Source organism: Populus nigra, chromosome 3, assembly GCF_951802175.1.
Source record: "Populus nigra chromosome 3, ddPopNigr1.1, whole genome shotgun sequence".
Taxonomy (NCBI): domain Eukaryota; kingdom Viridiplantae; phylum Streptophyta; class Magnoliopsida; order Malpighiales; family Salicaceae; genus Populus; species Populus nigra.
The window spans coordinates 1716184-1732784 of NC_084854.1; the positions used below are offsets into that span (position 1 = coordinate 1716184).

Below are 16601 nucleotides of genomic sequence, written 5' to 3' on the forward strand. Positions count from 1 at the left end.
ATTGGATGGATGGATTAGCAATTCATGAAAGAAAAAGGACTCAATTAAACATTGTTTAAATTAGAAGTACTCACCATTCTCTCCCCAACAAATTGTTAACACCCAACTATATCCAAACACACCCTCTGCCTCTTTCTTCTCTCTCTTCCTCCCTCTCTCTAACGCAACCACCAAAAAGCTTCAGTCCTCCATCACTCTATCCGTACACCTCACCTTCTCATCACCGTCTGATCCCATCATGGAACCAGACGTGAGCATAGAAACCTTCTCCATGATCCGAATCGCCATCCTCCCAATCGGCAAAATCCCTCACCAAACCCTACGTGACTATTACTCAATGTTCCTTAACCAACACACAATCCCACTCTCGTCAATCTCTTCCTTCTACACTGAAGAACAAAAATCACCATTCACTAACCAACCTTGGGATACCGGTTCGCTCCGGTTCAAATTCATTCTCGGCGGTTCGCCGCCCAGTCCTTGGGAAGATTTCCAGTCAAATCGTAAGATCTTGGCTGTTATTGGTGTTTGTCATTGTCCGTTATCGCCCGATCTTGATTCAGTTATCGAAGAGTTTAATGGAGTTTGTCAAGGTTACGCTTCTGCGCGTGTTACCCGCTGTTTCGGTTTTTTCCCTTGTGATTCTCAGGTTAGTTAGCTGGTTTTTGTTTGGTATTTTAGTAATTTTGTATTTATTAATTGGATTTGGAATTGTATTAGTTTTTAATTTTTCGATTATGATTGAACTAAATGCGAAGTAAGGAATGATAATTGCAGCTTTTTTTTTGCTTTTCATTTCTAAGAGAATGAAATGTGACGCAATGGTTTCGTGTTTATTGGATTAGGCAGTAGAAGATTTATGTATGCTTGTGGATTTTAAGTGATTTTTTAATTTTATGTGATTTAGTTTCCTAACTAGGAGGATATGATCGCGCAAAAAATGAGACATTTCTGTTCTTGATTTTGTAAATTGATCCTTTTTATTATTATTGTTATGGAATTGAAATTGAATAAAACCAAAATATGAAGCTGATTTGGAAGTGGATCCGGAACTGGAATCCTATTTTGCATGTGCAGTTTCAATTTCAAAATCAAATGTTACCTTATGGTTTTGATTTGAATGATCTAAAAGTGATTTTTGTTTAAATGGTATTACCAAGCAATTGTCTTTCAGATTTGGGTGATCATTGATTTAATTGTTTTGTTACAGTTAGAGGATGGTGGTAAAAAGGGGGATAATTTGAGATTGTTTCCACCAGCAGATCGTCAAACGCAGGAGATGCATTTGCAGACAATGATGCAAGAGATAGCAGCTTCATTGTTGATGGAATTTGAGAAGTATGTTTTTCAAGCAGAATCTTCTGGAACTATACTCAAGACGCCTTTGGATTCGCAAGCTAGTTTAAGCTCAGAGGAGGTTTATTTTTAGGTGTCCTAAGGATTTTGAATCCGGAATTTTTGTATCGAAAGTTTTAAGTTTGCAATGGGATGCCATGTATTTGTACCTTGTAGGTTGATGGTTTTGATTCCTGTCAAAATTTCAGGTGATCAAGGCAAAAAAGCGAAGGCTTGGTCGTGTGCAAAAGACTATAGGGGATTATTGTTTATTGGCAGGATCACCTGTTGATGCCAATGCTCACTATTCTACTGCATTGGAACTAGCTAGACTGACTACGGATTACTTCTGGTATGCTGGAGCATTGGAGGGTAGCATTTGTGCCTTACTGGTGTGTGCATCTTTTGAATTAAATGATAAAATGACTTTCATGTCAAATGCATCCTTTTGTTGGTCTATGAATATGGTCATGTTGCCCATATGTCTAATTTCTTTGGCTTGCCATGCAGTTATGCAATTACTTATCTTCCCTTTTTTCTTGTTATCAGATAGACCCGATAAGCCAAATCAATCCAGCTTTAGAGGATGAAGTTAGGTGCCGGTACAGCAGTGTGATATTGCATTACGAGAAGTCATTTGTACAAGAGAGTGCTCAGAGGTAATTCTCTCTCATTTTTGTTGTTGGATTATCTTTTTAAATCTCCTTTTTCTGAATCGACGTGAAATAGATCTTCAAAAATCAAAATTGTTGTTTTGGTATGCTCTTAAGTGAAACTCTGAGTTTCTCACAATAGCATACATGTTTTTTCAATCTCTCTAATCTTGTTCTATGAATCACATGTATAAAATATAAATTTCTAGGCGTGCTTCCCTAATAACTGCAATTATATTATATTTATCCATATATTAGTAGGTTTATTTTCACTCTTTAATTAATCATATTAAGTGCAAATTTCTCATAATATTTTGGATGCAGGGTTTCACCTCTAAGCTTTGAACTTGAAGCAAATTTGAAATTGGCAAGATATCTTTGCAGGTAAATATTTTTTCTCAACTTTATTACATTGTAAGAAGATATGCACAAGAGAGATCTTAAAATAAGACGCTGAAGCTTATGTTTCTTGAAAGCAATTTTGTAGTAATGGTACTTGTTTTTGCAGAAGAGAACTGGCTAAGGAAGCAGTAGAGTTGTTGACAAGTGCTGCAGATGGTGCAAAATCTTTGATCGATGCCACTGATAGACTCATATTATATGTTGAAATAGCTCGTTTATTTGGAACTCTTGGTTACCAGAGGAAAGCTGCCTTTTTTTCTAGGCAGGTCGCTCAGTTGTATCTGCAACAAGACAACAAATTGGCTGCTATTAGTGCTTTGCAAGTTTTGGCATTGACCACCAAAGCATATTGTGTTCAGAGCAGAGCATCAATCTCTGATAATTCTCATATCAATGTGAGTATACAAGCCATGTGAAAAATTGAAACCATGCATGTACTGTTTGCTGGGCTGTTTGTACTGTTTGCTGGCTGTAGGGTGTAGTCTTGTATTGTGGTTTCCTCTGGGTTAACTACATTATTTCCCCAAACTAATCTATCTTGTTCTGCATAGAAACATGTGGAAGCACTCTCAATTTATAGGAAGAAAAAGGCTGCATAATAAGTACATAAAGTCCTCATATAACGTGATTTGCTAGTTAAGTTGTTTAGCATTGTCTCAAGAGGATCAGGATCAAATCTGTCTGAAAAAGAGGAAAGAAGAATTAAACTTGTCATATAGCCCAAACAATGGGTGAAAGAAATGTGATTTAGTGTATCTTGCATCCTTTAAACTTTTTAACTTTCATTGATTTTTTCTTTTTGATAGGAGGTTGGATCAAGTCATGCTGATAGTGGGAAAATGCATAACCAGTCAGTAGTTTCTTTATTTGAGTCTCAATGGAGCACGCTCCAAATGGTTGTGCTGAGGGAGATACTGCTATCTGCTGTTCGTGCAGGAGATCCTCTTGCTGCTTGGAGTGCTGCTGCTCGGCTTCTAAGATCATATTACCCTCTAATCACACCTGTTGGACAAAATGGCCTTGCTCGTGCACTTGCTAATTCATCTGAGAGGTTGCCTTATGGGACTCGATCCAGTGATCCTGCCTTACCTTTTGTAAGGTGTTTAGCTTCATCCTTGGAATCTTAGCCATCTTTCCTTACCAAGCAGCTTAGTGGTAAATGTATTATGGGTCCTTTCATTTTTTGTCCATTGTTGTTTGGGTGTTTGAAGAATATGTCTAAGAACTTATAGCAGATGGTCCTGTATTTACTGAATTGGTCAACAAAAGGCTGCTTTTGGAGTCTCATTTTTTCTTTTCACGTCAGTTTTTGAAGTTGGTAATCATTGTTCAATTGATCTGTTTATTTATTTCAGGCTGTATTCTTTTCCTCTACATTCCTCTCAAATGGACATTGTTAAACGCAATCCAGCAAGAGAAGATTGGTGGGCTGGATCTGCTCCTTCAGGGCCTTTTATTTATACACCATTTAGCAAAGGGGAACCAAATGATAGCAGCAAGAAGGAGCTGATTTGGATTGTTGGAGAACCAGTCCAGATTTTAGTGGAGTTGGCAAACCCATGTGGCTTTAATTTAAAGGTTGATAGTATATACTTATCAGTGCATTCAGGAAATTTGGATCCTTTTCCCATCAGTGTAGATCTCCCTCCTAATTCATCGAAGGTGATCACCTTATCTGGAATCCCAACTTCAGTGGGGCTAGTGATGATTCCAGGGTGCATTGTTCATTGTTTTGGTGTTATTACTGAACACCTCTTCAGGGATGTAGATAATTTGCTCCATGGTGCAGCAGAAGGACTTGTGCTTTCTGACCCATTCAGATCTTGTGGTTCTCTAAGGTTGAAAAATGTACCTGTCCCAAATATTTCTGTTGTACCACCACTGCCTTTGCTAGTTTCACATTTTGTAGGGGGTGATGGTGCCATAATTTTATATGAAGGTGAGATACGTGACATCTATATTAGTCTGGCTAATGCAGGCACTGTTCCAGTTGAACAGGCACATATTTCACTCTCAGGAAAAAACCAAGATTCTGTTCTCTCAATTCCATATGAAACTCTAAATTCTGTTCTTCCTTTAAAACCTGGTGCTGAGGTGATCCTACCTGTGACCTTGAAGGCCTGGAAGCTCGGGTTAGTGGACCTTGATAATGCTTCTGGAAGCATGGGAAGGCAGTTGAAGGACAGTAGTAGCCCCTCGCTGCTGATTCATTATGCGGGTAATTTTCATTACGTGCATCCCCCCCGGCTTTTGATATTTAATTCTGCAGACTTAGAACAAAAGGGGAAAGCCATTGGCTAACAGAAACTCTTTTTGTTTATCTATTTTTTGTTCTAGCCATATTATCTTACGTGAAATAATCCAGTGGGTTCTCCCCTTCTAAGATTTATTATATCATAAAACTATAGTTTAGGCCTGCAGTAGGTTAAAGCTTATGCCTTTTCTTTGTTAGGTTGTTTTTAGACTATTCAAGGAATGTGACAGTCAGGTGTCTTTAGCCCATGCCTTTTCTGTTTGTGAATTATTTAAACATATGAAATAATTGTTATCTGAGTTTTTACTCGTTGGTAGTCATTGCCATGTAAGTTAAGAGTCCAGCCTGTTTCAATTCACTCCTAATCTTTGAAATTAAAAAAAAAAAAGGACTTAGAGTTTTCAGTCAGTTGAACCCTTGATTTGGCTCCTATATTTTTTATTATCAGTTTGAGTCTGGCCTGAGTTCTTGATGGTCTTGTCTAGCCATCCTTCACTTTCACAGCATTTGAATCTGCACTTGATATATGTCTATTGTTGATAATTGACTTTGTTACTATTTTTTATATTTTTTCTACTGATAGTTTGAAAATCTCCTTTTTCCATGTTCCCCTAGCATTAGTATTCTGAACGTCACAGCAGCATTTGAGTTAAAAAATTTCTATTTTCTTTGCTCAGGGCTGTTAACAGATTGTGAAGATCCTCCAAAAGGATCTGCTGTGCCTCCTGGTAGACGATTGGTTGTCCCATTGAACATATGTGTTTTGCAAGGTTTGTCTTTTGTAAAGGCTCGTTTGCTGTCGATGGAAATTCCTGCTCATGTTGGTGAAAATCTTCCAAAACCAGTTTATGTGGAGAATAGTGCTAGTAAAGAAGCTAATGTTTCTGAAACAAAGATGGATGGATTGGTAAAGATTGATCCTTTCAGGGGAAGTTGGGGACTGCGATTTCTGGAACTAGAATTGTCTAATCCAACTGATGTTGTGTTTGAAATCAGTGTCTCTGTCCAGCTGGATAGCACTGATGACAAGCTTTCTGTGGGTCAAGATGCTACTGTATATGGTTATCCAAAAACAAGAATCGATAGGGATTTCTCTGCTAGGGTATTAATACCACTGGAGCATTTTAAATTACCTATCCTTGATGGTTCTTTTTTCATGAAGGATTTTAAGCCTGATGAGGCTGCTGGCAGCAGAAATTCAAGCTTCTCAGAAAAGAGTGCCAAGGCTGAACTAAAAGCTTCTATTAATAATCTGATATCCAGGATAAAGGTCCGATGGCAATCAGGCCGGAACAGCTCTGGAGAATTAAATACCAAGGATGCCATACAGTCTGCGCTTAAGACATCTGCTATGGACGTGCTGCTACCAGATCCATTGACATTTGGCTTCAGGCTTGTTAGAAACAATCTCTCACAAGAATCCAATGACTCTAGGCCTAAAGGTTCTGTTTTGGCACATGACATGACTCCTATGGAAGTTCTGGTTCGCAATAACACCAAGGAAATGATCAGGATGAGTCTTAGTATTACATGCAGGGATGTGGCTGGAGAGAATTGCGTTGAGGATACCAAGGCAACTGTCTTGTGGTCTGGTAAGATTTTCTTGTGTTGAGGGATGTTATTTTTCATTTTATTTCTGCTGATTTCCACTACTCGCAATTTTCATGTAGCATCCATTTGTTTCGCTCATAAAATATCCTTTTGCATTCAAAGAGTTGAGTTCTGCCCACCTTCTCCACTTCATTTTGATTTTCTTGGTAATTAGCATAATCTGTGTTTGGCCTCCCATCATTACTTGCTCAGGTGGAGAACAAACTCTTCATATTACTAATACCATGATAAATATAATCGATGACTTTGTGCTTGCTGTGGTTTTTTGGTAGGTGTTCTGAATGGAATAACCATAGAGGCTCCTCCCCTTAAAGAATCTAAGCATTCTTTCTCTTTGTATTTCCTTGTACCTGGGGAGTACACTCTAGTAGCTGCTGCTGTGGTTGAAGATGCTAATGACATCCTCAGGGCTCGTGCGAAAACCAATTCACCTGATGAACCAATATTCTGTCGCGGCCCCCCATTCCGTGTCTGTGTCATTGGGACGGCATGACCATTATGCCTTGACCATAATGATGAATGAACTTGTGCTGGATTGTACAGCCAGGGAGAGTGCTGCTCGACAGTAAAATGCAGAGGGTTTGGTAGCATCACTGCGATTTACAGTCTATTCAAATCTTCTTGTTCTATCCTAATTCATATCTTAGTCAATTTGATTAGTGTGTATTTGTCATTTGTATGTGCTTGTAAATCCGCTGTTCAATCATACCACGAAATGGTACTCTCTATAAAAGATGATTGGTTCCGTTTATTTCGGCTATGCGATCTGTCTTGACACCATAGTTATCGAACTTGGTCGGCTTGATGAGATTGATTTAGAGTAAGACTTGAGCCGGGTTTGTTTTTGAACCACTTGAGGAGATGATACGGTTGTAATTTGGGTGACTTTACGAGTCTACCTGCAGGTGAAACGGGAATTATTAATTTTTTTTTTAAATGAAGTTTTTGGTTTTTTTTTAATTAAAAAAAAAAAAATTGTCTAAAACAACTTATTTTACTAAAAATTGCTTAAAATTAGGTAAGCCAAGCCTCAACTAGCCCAATCAAAAGTGTGGGCCTACTTGAGCTTCGGAGCAGGTTAGGATTTTCCAACTCAAAAGCTGGTTGAATTGGGTCTTTCAGCGTGGGGAGCCTGTATTCACTCATTTTGGCTGGAATTTTATGAGAATCTTGGGCCGGCTTTAAAGCTGTAGGTAATGTGCTCGGCTAATCAGCTGCTTGTTTAGATAATGTCTGGGTACGCGATTCAACTTATATTTTAAAAAAATTAATTTTTTTTTATTAAAATATAATATGATTTGTATGTTTTGGATCGTTTTGATGTGCTGATGTCAAAAATAATTTTTTAAAAAATAAAAAAATATCATTAGCATGTATTTTGACATGAAAAATTATTTAAAAAACACTCACAACTACACTTACAAACAAACTCTTAATAAGGATCTCAGCATCTTGGCTCTGCCATTATTTGTAACGCAATTCACACAACTATACGTGGCAATGGACATTGAAGCCTCGAGTGCTGGTTAGGGTTGTTTTTGGGATTATCCAACCTTAAAAATACAATAACACAACCCTAGAAAACATTAAGCAACGCCTAATTTGGGCTATAAACTGTGGAATATACCGTATAACCTTCATTAAATAATATTTTTATTCGATTTTAATTTTAATTTAAAATTTAAATAATATCTTGATTAAACAATACTTCCTTTAATTAATAATTTCTCACGGTTCCAGTATCATTAATTTATAAAATTTTAATTAAATAATATTTTTTTTTAAATCACACCCCCTTTATGTATTTCTTTTTTCAATTTATTGATTTATTTATGGGATTTCTTGTTAAATTAGTATTGGAACCTCAACTTGGATTAAAAATGAAGGATGGAAATCAAACCTCCAGCAATTGGTTGCTAGAAGGATGGCCGATTGAAAGTTGGCCCCCTTCCTTCAAGTCTCTCTATCAGAGACCATTCAACCTTGTGTTGTTTGTACATGAATGAACATATTTAACCTTAAGTTTCATGACTGTGAATGCTCGATGGCAATGGCTGATGTGATTAGTTGGATGATTGGTCTTCGTCATCATTCTTATTCTCAAGTGCTAAGTTTTTCCCTTGAGATCCATTGGACCTGGAAATGGAGCCTATCAATCGGATAAGGATAATTACATTATAACTACACCAACTTTTTATGTTTTTTCAATTGAGTACATTAACTTTGCTTTTTCGTCACAAACTCTTACAAAACAGCCAATTAAGTGTTTTTCGTCACCTTAGATCATGATTTTGTAATCTAAGGTGAATGACATGTCATCAAGCAATGGAGTAATTGATAGAAGTTGGAGGAGAAATTAATACTTGATTGGCTGTTTTAAAGAAGTTGGTGTGCTCAAACGAAAAGAAATAAAATTTATGTACTTAATTGACAAAATGTTAAAAAATGGTGTATTCATAGTGTAATAATCCCTCCCCAATTGGATAACTAGGCACTAGCAAGAACAAGCCATGACAAATTGAGAAAAGTCTTCAAGGCCATGTTTTTGAGTGGGAAGAGAAGAAGGGAACAATGGGAAATAAAATGAAGGTGGAGAAGCAATAAATTTTGATGGAATATTGGATTGAAGAGTTGTTTTCATTAACCTAATATTCCCCATAATAAATACTATATAATAGTAGTGTTGCAAGGGTTGGAATTTTCTTGAAATGCAATTTCCACATTCTTCAGGTTGCCTTCTCCATATTCATTTTCAAGAAAGGTCATATTTATCACTCACTAATTGGTAAGTGGTAATTGAGAATTGACCTTATTCCAATTTCCAACTACTCTCCTAGCCCTACCCTACACCAAGACCCTTGTATTGCCTTGAAGCAACAATCAACAATTTCACCTCAAAAAAAAAAAAGAAAAAAAAAAGACCAAGATGTTGGATAAAAGATCATCATTAACTTGGCTATAAATCACTAACATCATGAATATAGTTTATCAAAATTTAAGAAAAAACATATATGTTAGAAAATATTGATTATCTATTTGAAACCATATGGTGTTTCTTGCCAGTCCTATTTTGTCTAGCACCATTCACATTTGGTCCTCAATTTTCCAAGCCTCCAAACTTGTCACTCCAAAATGCGAAATTTCTTCAAGTGCTATCCATCATTGCTCCATTTTTATTTTTTTTGTGTACAGAACTTGTCAACAATGCTCATGACATCCTCTCTTTCTCCCAATTGTAGGTGTGCGCAATCAACATCATGCAAATAGTATTTGTCTGTGTGATCAGTTCGTGATCAGTTCCCCAATTTCTTCCTAGCAAGCAAATGGTACGACACCACAAAGAGAGACTAAAAAAAACATATCATCATGCCCAAAATAACATGTCCTTTGATCCCCTTTTCCTCATCCATCATGTCACTACATTTGCCGGTGGGACAATTGGTGCCTTTAGCTGTTCTGATTGTTGTTCCAAACTCGTTACAGTATATATGGTGGCGACTGCGGGTCTGGCCACACGCCATGAACAGAGTCCCTGTAACTATAGGCCAGAACACGTAAACATCATGAATGAAAAGATGTGATACACGGGAGATGAACAAGTATATATGAGTTAAGATCTCGTCTACTCTTTGAATATTTATGTTTGTTCACGCGGTTCAACTGTTGTTAACTCATAAAAATATAAAAAAAATAATTTATTTTTGAATCAAATATGATCTGAAACATGAAATTATCGCGTGGACAAATGGGCACTCGCTATAATTCAGATTTATCTCGATTAATTATCCATTACTAATTTTCATCCCAGAACAAATATATTATCGAATGGGGTTTAAAGATTGCAAACATTTCTTGCATATTTTATGTTTTGGAATGAAGTTGAGAACTGGGCGAAAAGTTTGAGGCAAAATGGAGGTTTCCTCCAAGATAATCAAAGAGAAGATAGCCATGCAAGGCGTATCGGGCAGAGAATAAGATCTAATATAATTGTAACAGTGAGATAAACTCACAGAAGAGGTGAAGAGGGCAGGTGGGCGAGTGGTCCATGAAGGAGTAGTGTTTTGGAAGTGCTGTTGTGGTCCATGGAGAAAGCCTAATTTAAGGGAGAGAACATGGAAGTGGGAAAATGCCAAAGAGTGGGCTACCCTAAAATGGCACCATGGGACGAGCTTGAGCACATTCCTCATCCTTTCAAAAGGTTGAAGAGAACCCAAAAGTTGGACTCGTAACAATGAACCCTAATGACGTGATGTCTTCCTCTCAAATCTTTTCACTTGTTCAAGGATAAGAGCATCTTGTTGAAGTATTTATGGAAGAAAACTTGATGATCAAAGATTGATGGATCACTATCTAGTAATAGTGCATCATTTAGCATTTCTTTTGGGAGTCCCTTTTTGCCAAATTCCCACTCCATAATTGTCCTTAGTTGATGCCATTTTTCTCCTTGATTTTGCACTATCAATCTCAACCGACAGGTGCTCCTCCAGATCAATACAAAATAGAAGTCTTCAGCAAGGAACACAAAGATGTTTCATCATATTATGGATAAGGCAATCACATCCTCGGTGGTGGGTGTAATATAGCATCCACTGTCACGCGTAACGGAATTAGGCACTTCCATGCCCATGAATTGGACAGATTTTTGTGTTTTTAGCTCCGATGGTTGATTTAATACCATGATTAAGAAGGTTTGTTTGTTGTATTTATTCTCCTTAATGTATCAGATTAATATATATATATATATATATATATATAAAATATATTTAATCATGAAAAAGAAGAGTCAGCTTCACACAATGAAAGTTTGTGACTGCCACTGAATTTCTACTTTCCATACTATTCTTCTTAAAGGGTTGAAAGGGCCATGTTTGGTTTGGTCAATTATGGCCCCCCTCCTGATCAGTGCATGAAATTAATTTGCTTGTTAATTTCAAGAATTCCTCTTTCTTACTCAAACTGTCAAGTATTCACTGGCTACCGGATTCCGATCAAATCCTCTCAATCCCTCCCTTCTTTTTTTCTCTACCAACTTAGGAAAAATGTTCAAGGGTTTTTCCATCATTTTTTCTCTCCAAAAAATCATACCATTTAAAGGACAAAATCAGAGATTTTTTTTATATATATATTAAAAAAAAAAAACTAGAAGGGTATTTTACAACTTAGTAGAATTTTGATAAAAACGCGACCACTTTTAGCCCAATTCTGCTCCCCGCAATTGCAAGACAGACACTCTTATCACCAAGACTAGTAGGTAGGCATAATTCACAATTGGGGGCATCTTCAACAATGTTTATGGCATCCATCCATCCATCCATCCATCATCCAATGCTGCTGTTGGTACTTTCATTTTCACACAAAGTAGTCAAACTCTCCAGTTATGTACTGATGATGAAATTGGAATCCACAAACGTTTCACATCTTCAATGATAGTCCTTTTCTTCTAACTTGCTGCTGCCTCCTTGGACCTTTTCTCTATACTCTTCCAAAAAGAATCCTGCCCCACACCCCCCACAACCTTCAAATCCTGCCACGTGGAAATCACTCTCTACAAGCCAGAGTTCTCTCCTGGGTGGTAGACTGTTCATATTCTTTCATAGATTTTGTGTTCCTCAACCTCCAATTATTAATATCTATTCAGAGAAAAAAAAGAGTTCAGAAATCTTAAAAATAACCTCTGAAAAACCTGGTTTATCGTCCTCGATTGCTGGGAATGTTATTATCCCTTGCAATTCTTATGTATCCAAGCCCTCGTAGCGTTGATGGAATAATCTTTCTTGTGGTTTGCATTTGGAATCTATGATCTTGGTGTGTCTAGTAAGCCAAAACTCTCGAGCATTTTAATAAGGTCATTGGGACGTTGTGATTCAACTCCTCAATTATTTCTTTAAGGGATTCAAAATCTTAATTAAAAGTTTACGAAAGTGACAACAAAAGAACAAGTCTATCGATCTACAAGTGGTTCATTTTTATTTATTTATTTATTTTATGGATCCATGCGTTGCAATAAAAAGCACCTTTCTTTTCAAATCTCTCTTCATAATCTACACAATCGTGATTCATGATATCTCCGGTTATTTTTATATATCAAGTTTAAGTTTATTTTTTTATTATTATGCTTCAGAAATTTCTCTTGACTTCTTCTTAAACCCTTAATCTCAAACTCAAACATGAGAAAATAACAATACAAATAAAGCCACTTGCTTTCTATTTTTCTCATGTATTACCACGTAAAATTACACCCAGTCCAACCCCGCGAGGCCATCGTCGAATCCAGGTTAGATTTAAAACTAAATCGGATTGGAGTTGTCTCAGTCATTTATTAAGTTAATTGACAAATTTAAATGATATTATTTAAAGACTTTGCTTTAAGATTTAATGATATGATCACTTGTGATACCGTGTACGTGGAAGCTGTCGTTTACATGTTAATGCTGTTCTCCTTGTACAAGGTAGGTATACAAAGGCTCATGAAAGACAAGAGTTGAGAAAAAGAGGGGAAAAGGAAAACTTAATAAATAAATAAAAAATAAAAGAGGTGCATGAGCATCAATGCTTCCACAAAGGAGTACAACTTTGGCAAGCACATGAAATAGCTAGGACCAATCTTTTTGTTTGATTGCAATTGCATCATGGAAGAAAGCAATCTTCATGTCACCTAATGTCTTTTGTGGGTGAAATGATCACTACTTTCCCACAAATCCTATGTATGTAAACACTTGTTGGACTATATGGAGTCGCCACCTATCAAATTCAAAGACAGAGACATAGACATCGACGACAAAGCTTACATAAGATCTTTTCCACCTCTACAATCTTCATATTTTCTATGTAGGAATCGGTCCCACCAAATTAGTAAAAAAATATAGGATCAACCCACCTAATTACTCTATCATATTATATAATTAATCAAGTAATCAAGCTACTACGTACGTAGATCCACTTTCCTTTTAGACATTAGATTTTATCTATCCATACTTAAGCTATGATATATATATATATATATATATATATATATATATATATATATATATATTAGCTGCTACGTTTAGGATACATGCCCATGAGAAAGCTAGGTTTACATGTACTTTAATATGGTTGGTTGGGTTTATTTCATATTTTACTCCTTGAGAAATGGGTTTTTTAATTGTTATTTTAATTTCAATCCTATAAAAAATATAGGCAGTTTATTAATTAACTTTATAGAAAAAATTTACATCAAGCATTTTGAAAAATGTATACGTAATTTGATCTTAAAAGAAAATTCACTCTATGTGTGTACGTATGTATATAATAAATGTGGAATTCAATTAAAAAAAATATAAAATTACAAAGAAAAATATTACTATAATTTTTTTTTAAAAAAAAAATCAATCAATTTCCTTTATGTCTTGTAGAAAGAACATTCAACTTGCAACACCTTTTATTCGTGCTCCAGCAGTATTCTGGATATAATCGATCGTCGTATGTGCAAATAAATAATGATTAAGATTTTAAAATATTTTTTAATAAAAGAATATTCTACACTCATTTGATAGAAATAATTAATTTATAGTTATTAAAATCTACTCAAAATCTGTAGACTTAAAATCTAGCCTATCAGGTTTTATTTTAAATTGGTTTGAAGATTGACCAAATCAACTCAATTTAATAAAAACAAATTTAGGTCAATTTTAAAAATTATTTTTCTTTTATTTTTATCAAAAATAATATTATTTTATTTAAAAAATTATTAAGATTGACTTGAGAAACTCATAATCTCAAAAAAAAAAAATTTGGTAACTATACCTAAAATTTGAATAAGCAATAATTTATAACTGGGATGGATGAATATCAACCCAAAATATCTGACGGTTAAAAAAAATAACTTAGAGAGTTTAATGTTGTTATTATTTATTAAGATAGCTTAATTTATTTGTTAGTGTATACAAAAGCGTGTGAAATTGGGACACCGTGGGTGTTGCTCTTTATTGCCTCTTGAAAAACGTGTGGACCCCTACAACCGTCCAAAAGGATGGAGATAATTTGTATATACGGCTGTGATTGATCGACGGTGACAGCACCCCCAAATTGCACGCTGTGCGACTCAAGTAGCGGGCACCCCACGAAACCAGGACCGCGTCTTACTTAATTTTTCCAGTTATTATTTTATTATTACATATTTTAGGTATCGAGTCAAACACGTGTCCACTAGCTAACTATTCTCAAACTGTGGATATTTTTAATTAAATGATAGGAGGTTCTCTCTCACCTTCACCTTCGAGTACGTGGCATGCACCCTTTAATGAGCCTGTCTTCTACTCTTTACGTCACCGTTTGGAACGGTCTATATCAAGTTGTGCCACCCGCTGGTATTTAAATCAAAGTTACTAAGGAGCAGTCTAGGAATGCTTTGAAACGATATTTTTAAATTTTTGATTTTTTTTATTTAAAATTATTTTTTTTTTTTAATTATTTTAATGCGTTAATATTAAAAAATATATTATTTTAATATATTTTTAAAAAATCATTTTAAAAAACAATTGCCACTACTTTCTAAATTTGATTAAATTGGTGGGTCATTACTTGTTGTAAAAAAAATAAAGTTTATTATTTTTAAAATTTAATTAATCAAAATGCTTGTACAATGTTTTTTCGCAATAGAATCATTGCTTATTTGGAGAAGCGTACTCTATCATTTTTTAAAATATTAAAAAACATAATCAATTTTAATAGATTGAGGATTGTCAAAAGGTTTTTAAAAAACTTAAGATTTATTTATCCTCCTATAAGATTTTATCTCAACCACATGAGAATAAAAACTTAATTCTCTATCTATGGGTGGCAGAGTCAATAGCTACTTTAATTATAGTAAAGGAGGATGAAGGTGTATAATGACATGTGTATTATTTCCGTCGAATTCTCCATTATATAGAAACAAGGTATTTAAAGGTGAAGAAAGTAGTTTTAGCGCTAGTAAATGCTTCTAGAAAGTTGAAATTATATTTTTAAATCCATCAAGTAATTGTATCGATAGATGAGACAAATTCTTCACAAATCATAATTATTTAGACACCTAGTTAAATGAGTTATAGAGTTTTGAGAATTTAAACTTCAATATAAACATCATCCAACAATAAAAAGTTATTTATGAATGTTTTTACATGTATTCAAGTTTTTACATGCTCCTAAAATTCCTTGGTTTAAATAGAAGAAATTTAAGTATATGAACATGTTGATTAACCACTATTTCAAATACTAAATATCTTGAATTTTAAGATATTATTCATTTGCATGATTTTTTTTCCTGGGAACAAGTTGGGTCAATCATATAAAAAATTTTACAAACTATATTCAACTTAACTATTTTTTAACTGGAATGGATAGGTAAACTCAATGTGTGGTTCCGAGATACAGAGTGGTTTTGCAAGAGTATTTTTTAATTAATAATATATCAAAATAATTTTTTTAATTTTTAATATTAACACATTAAAATTATCAAAAAAACACCTAAAATTCAATTTAATATTTTTTATATAAAAATTAATTTTAAAAACATTTTGAAAAACAGGTTAAACCACAATTAACAAGTAGAATATAAATCTTAGCTAACCTTAAAATATATATATAAAAAAAATCCCAATCCCAAATTGGTTGATTACACAAAGTGGGAAATGTATGTAGCCATTTTAGAATCTTCCATTAAAATCCCATCAGATTTCATCCAAGCTGAGATGTATTTGACCAAATTTGCTGTGGCAAATTCGGTTGTTGATGATGATTGATGAGTGTTTGTCACCTCCAATTTTACAACATGGGCACGTGAATGGGCTTCTTTAGAAGAATAAAAAGACAAGAAAGAACACTATATGGAATTTAGTATTCACACGCATGGCAATAAACAGCGTCGGACAAAAGGAGAGGAGAGCTTTTAACACCCAGCACATACTATTTTTTCAGGACTGAAATTTTAAATATTTCGTTTTTAGTCCATGAAAATATATTTTTCGTATTTAGAGTATGAAAATTGGTCGAACATATCGAATTATACAAAAAAAAAAACATTAAAGTTGTATGCATTATATTTATATATAAAAAAATTATTCAAATGAATTGCTTATAAAAATTAAAGGATTAAAGAGTATGTTTAGCCTTAATTTTAGCAGCAAAATCATTTCTTTTTGACATGTTTTTTATTTTAATCTTTTATCTTTGAATCTTGTACTTTCTTAATAAATATATTTTAAGTGACTATAAATTAATTCTGGTCTACGAAGATACAATAAAAAAAAGCTAAAAAAAAACACTTTTGGCAATTCACTGTAATTTGTTAATTTCTTGATGAACAATTACTGCAGAAAAATATCTTC

General features: G+C 34.6%; 1 protein-coding gene across 1 annotated transcript; it reads left to right on the forward strand.

Annotated features, from left to right (window-relative positions):
- The first annotated feature begins 101 nt into the window (after positions 1 to 101).
- On the forward strand, positions 102 to 7006 carry LOC133690092 (trafficking protein particle complex II-specific subunit 120 homolog). Its single transcript, XM_062110272.1, has 10 exons — positions 102 to 649; positions 1211 to 1417; positions 1545 to 1727; positions 1885 to 1994; positions 2313 to 2372; positions 2497 to 2785; positions 3197 to 3489; positions 3746 to 4608; positions 5322 to 6236; positions 6528 to 7006. The coding sequence occupies exons 1-10, from the start codon at positions 239 to 241 to the stop codon at positions 6746 to 6748; spliced, it is 3552 nt and encodes a 1183-aa protein (XP_061966256.1). The 5' UTR covers positions 102 to 238; the 3' UTR covers positions 6749 to 7006.
- Positions 7007 to 16601: the final 9595 nt, after the last annotated feature.

Excerpts from the sequence above, each read along its gene's own strand:
- LOC133690092 (XM_062110272.1), top strand. The coding sequence starts at position 239 with ATGGAACCAGACGTGAGCATAGAAACCTTCTCCATGATCCGAATCGCC. Across the intron at positions 2,786-3,196 it reads CTGATAATTCTCATATCAAT|GAGGTTGGATCAAGTCATGC; the intron begins GTGAGTATACAA and ends TCTTTTTGATAG. Across the intron at positions 6,237-6,527 it reads GGCAACTGTCTTGTGGTCTG|GTGTTCTGAATGGAATAACC; the intron begins GTAAGATTTTCT and ends GTTTTTTGGTAG.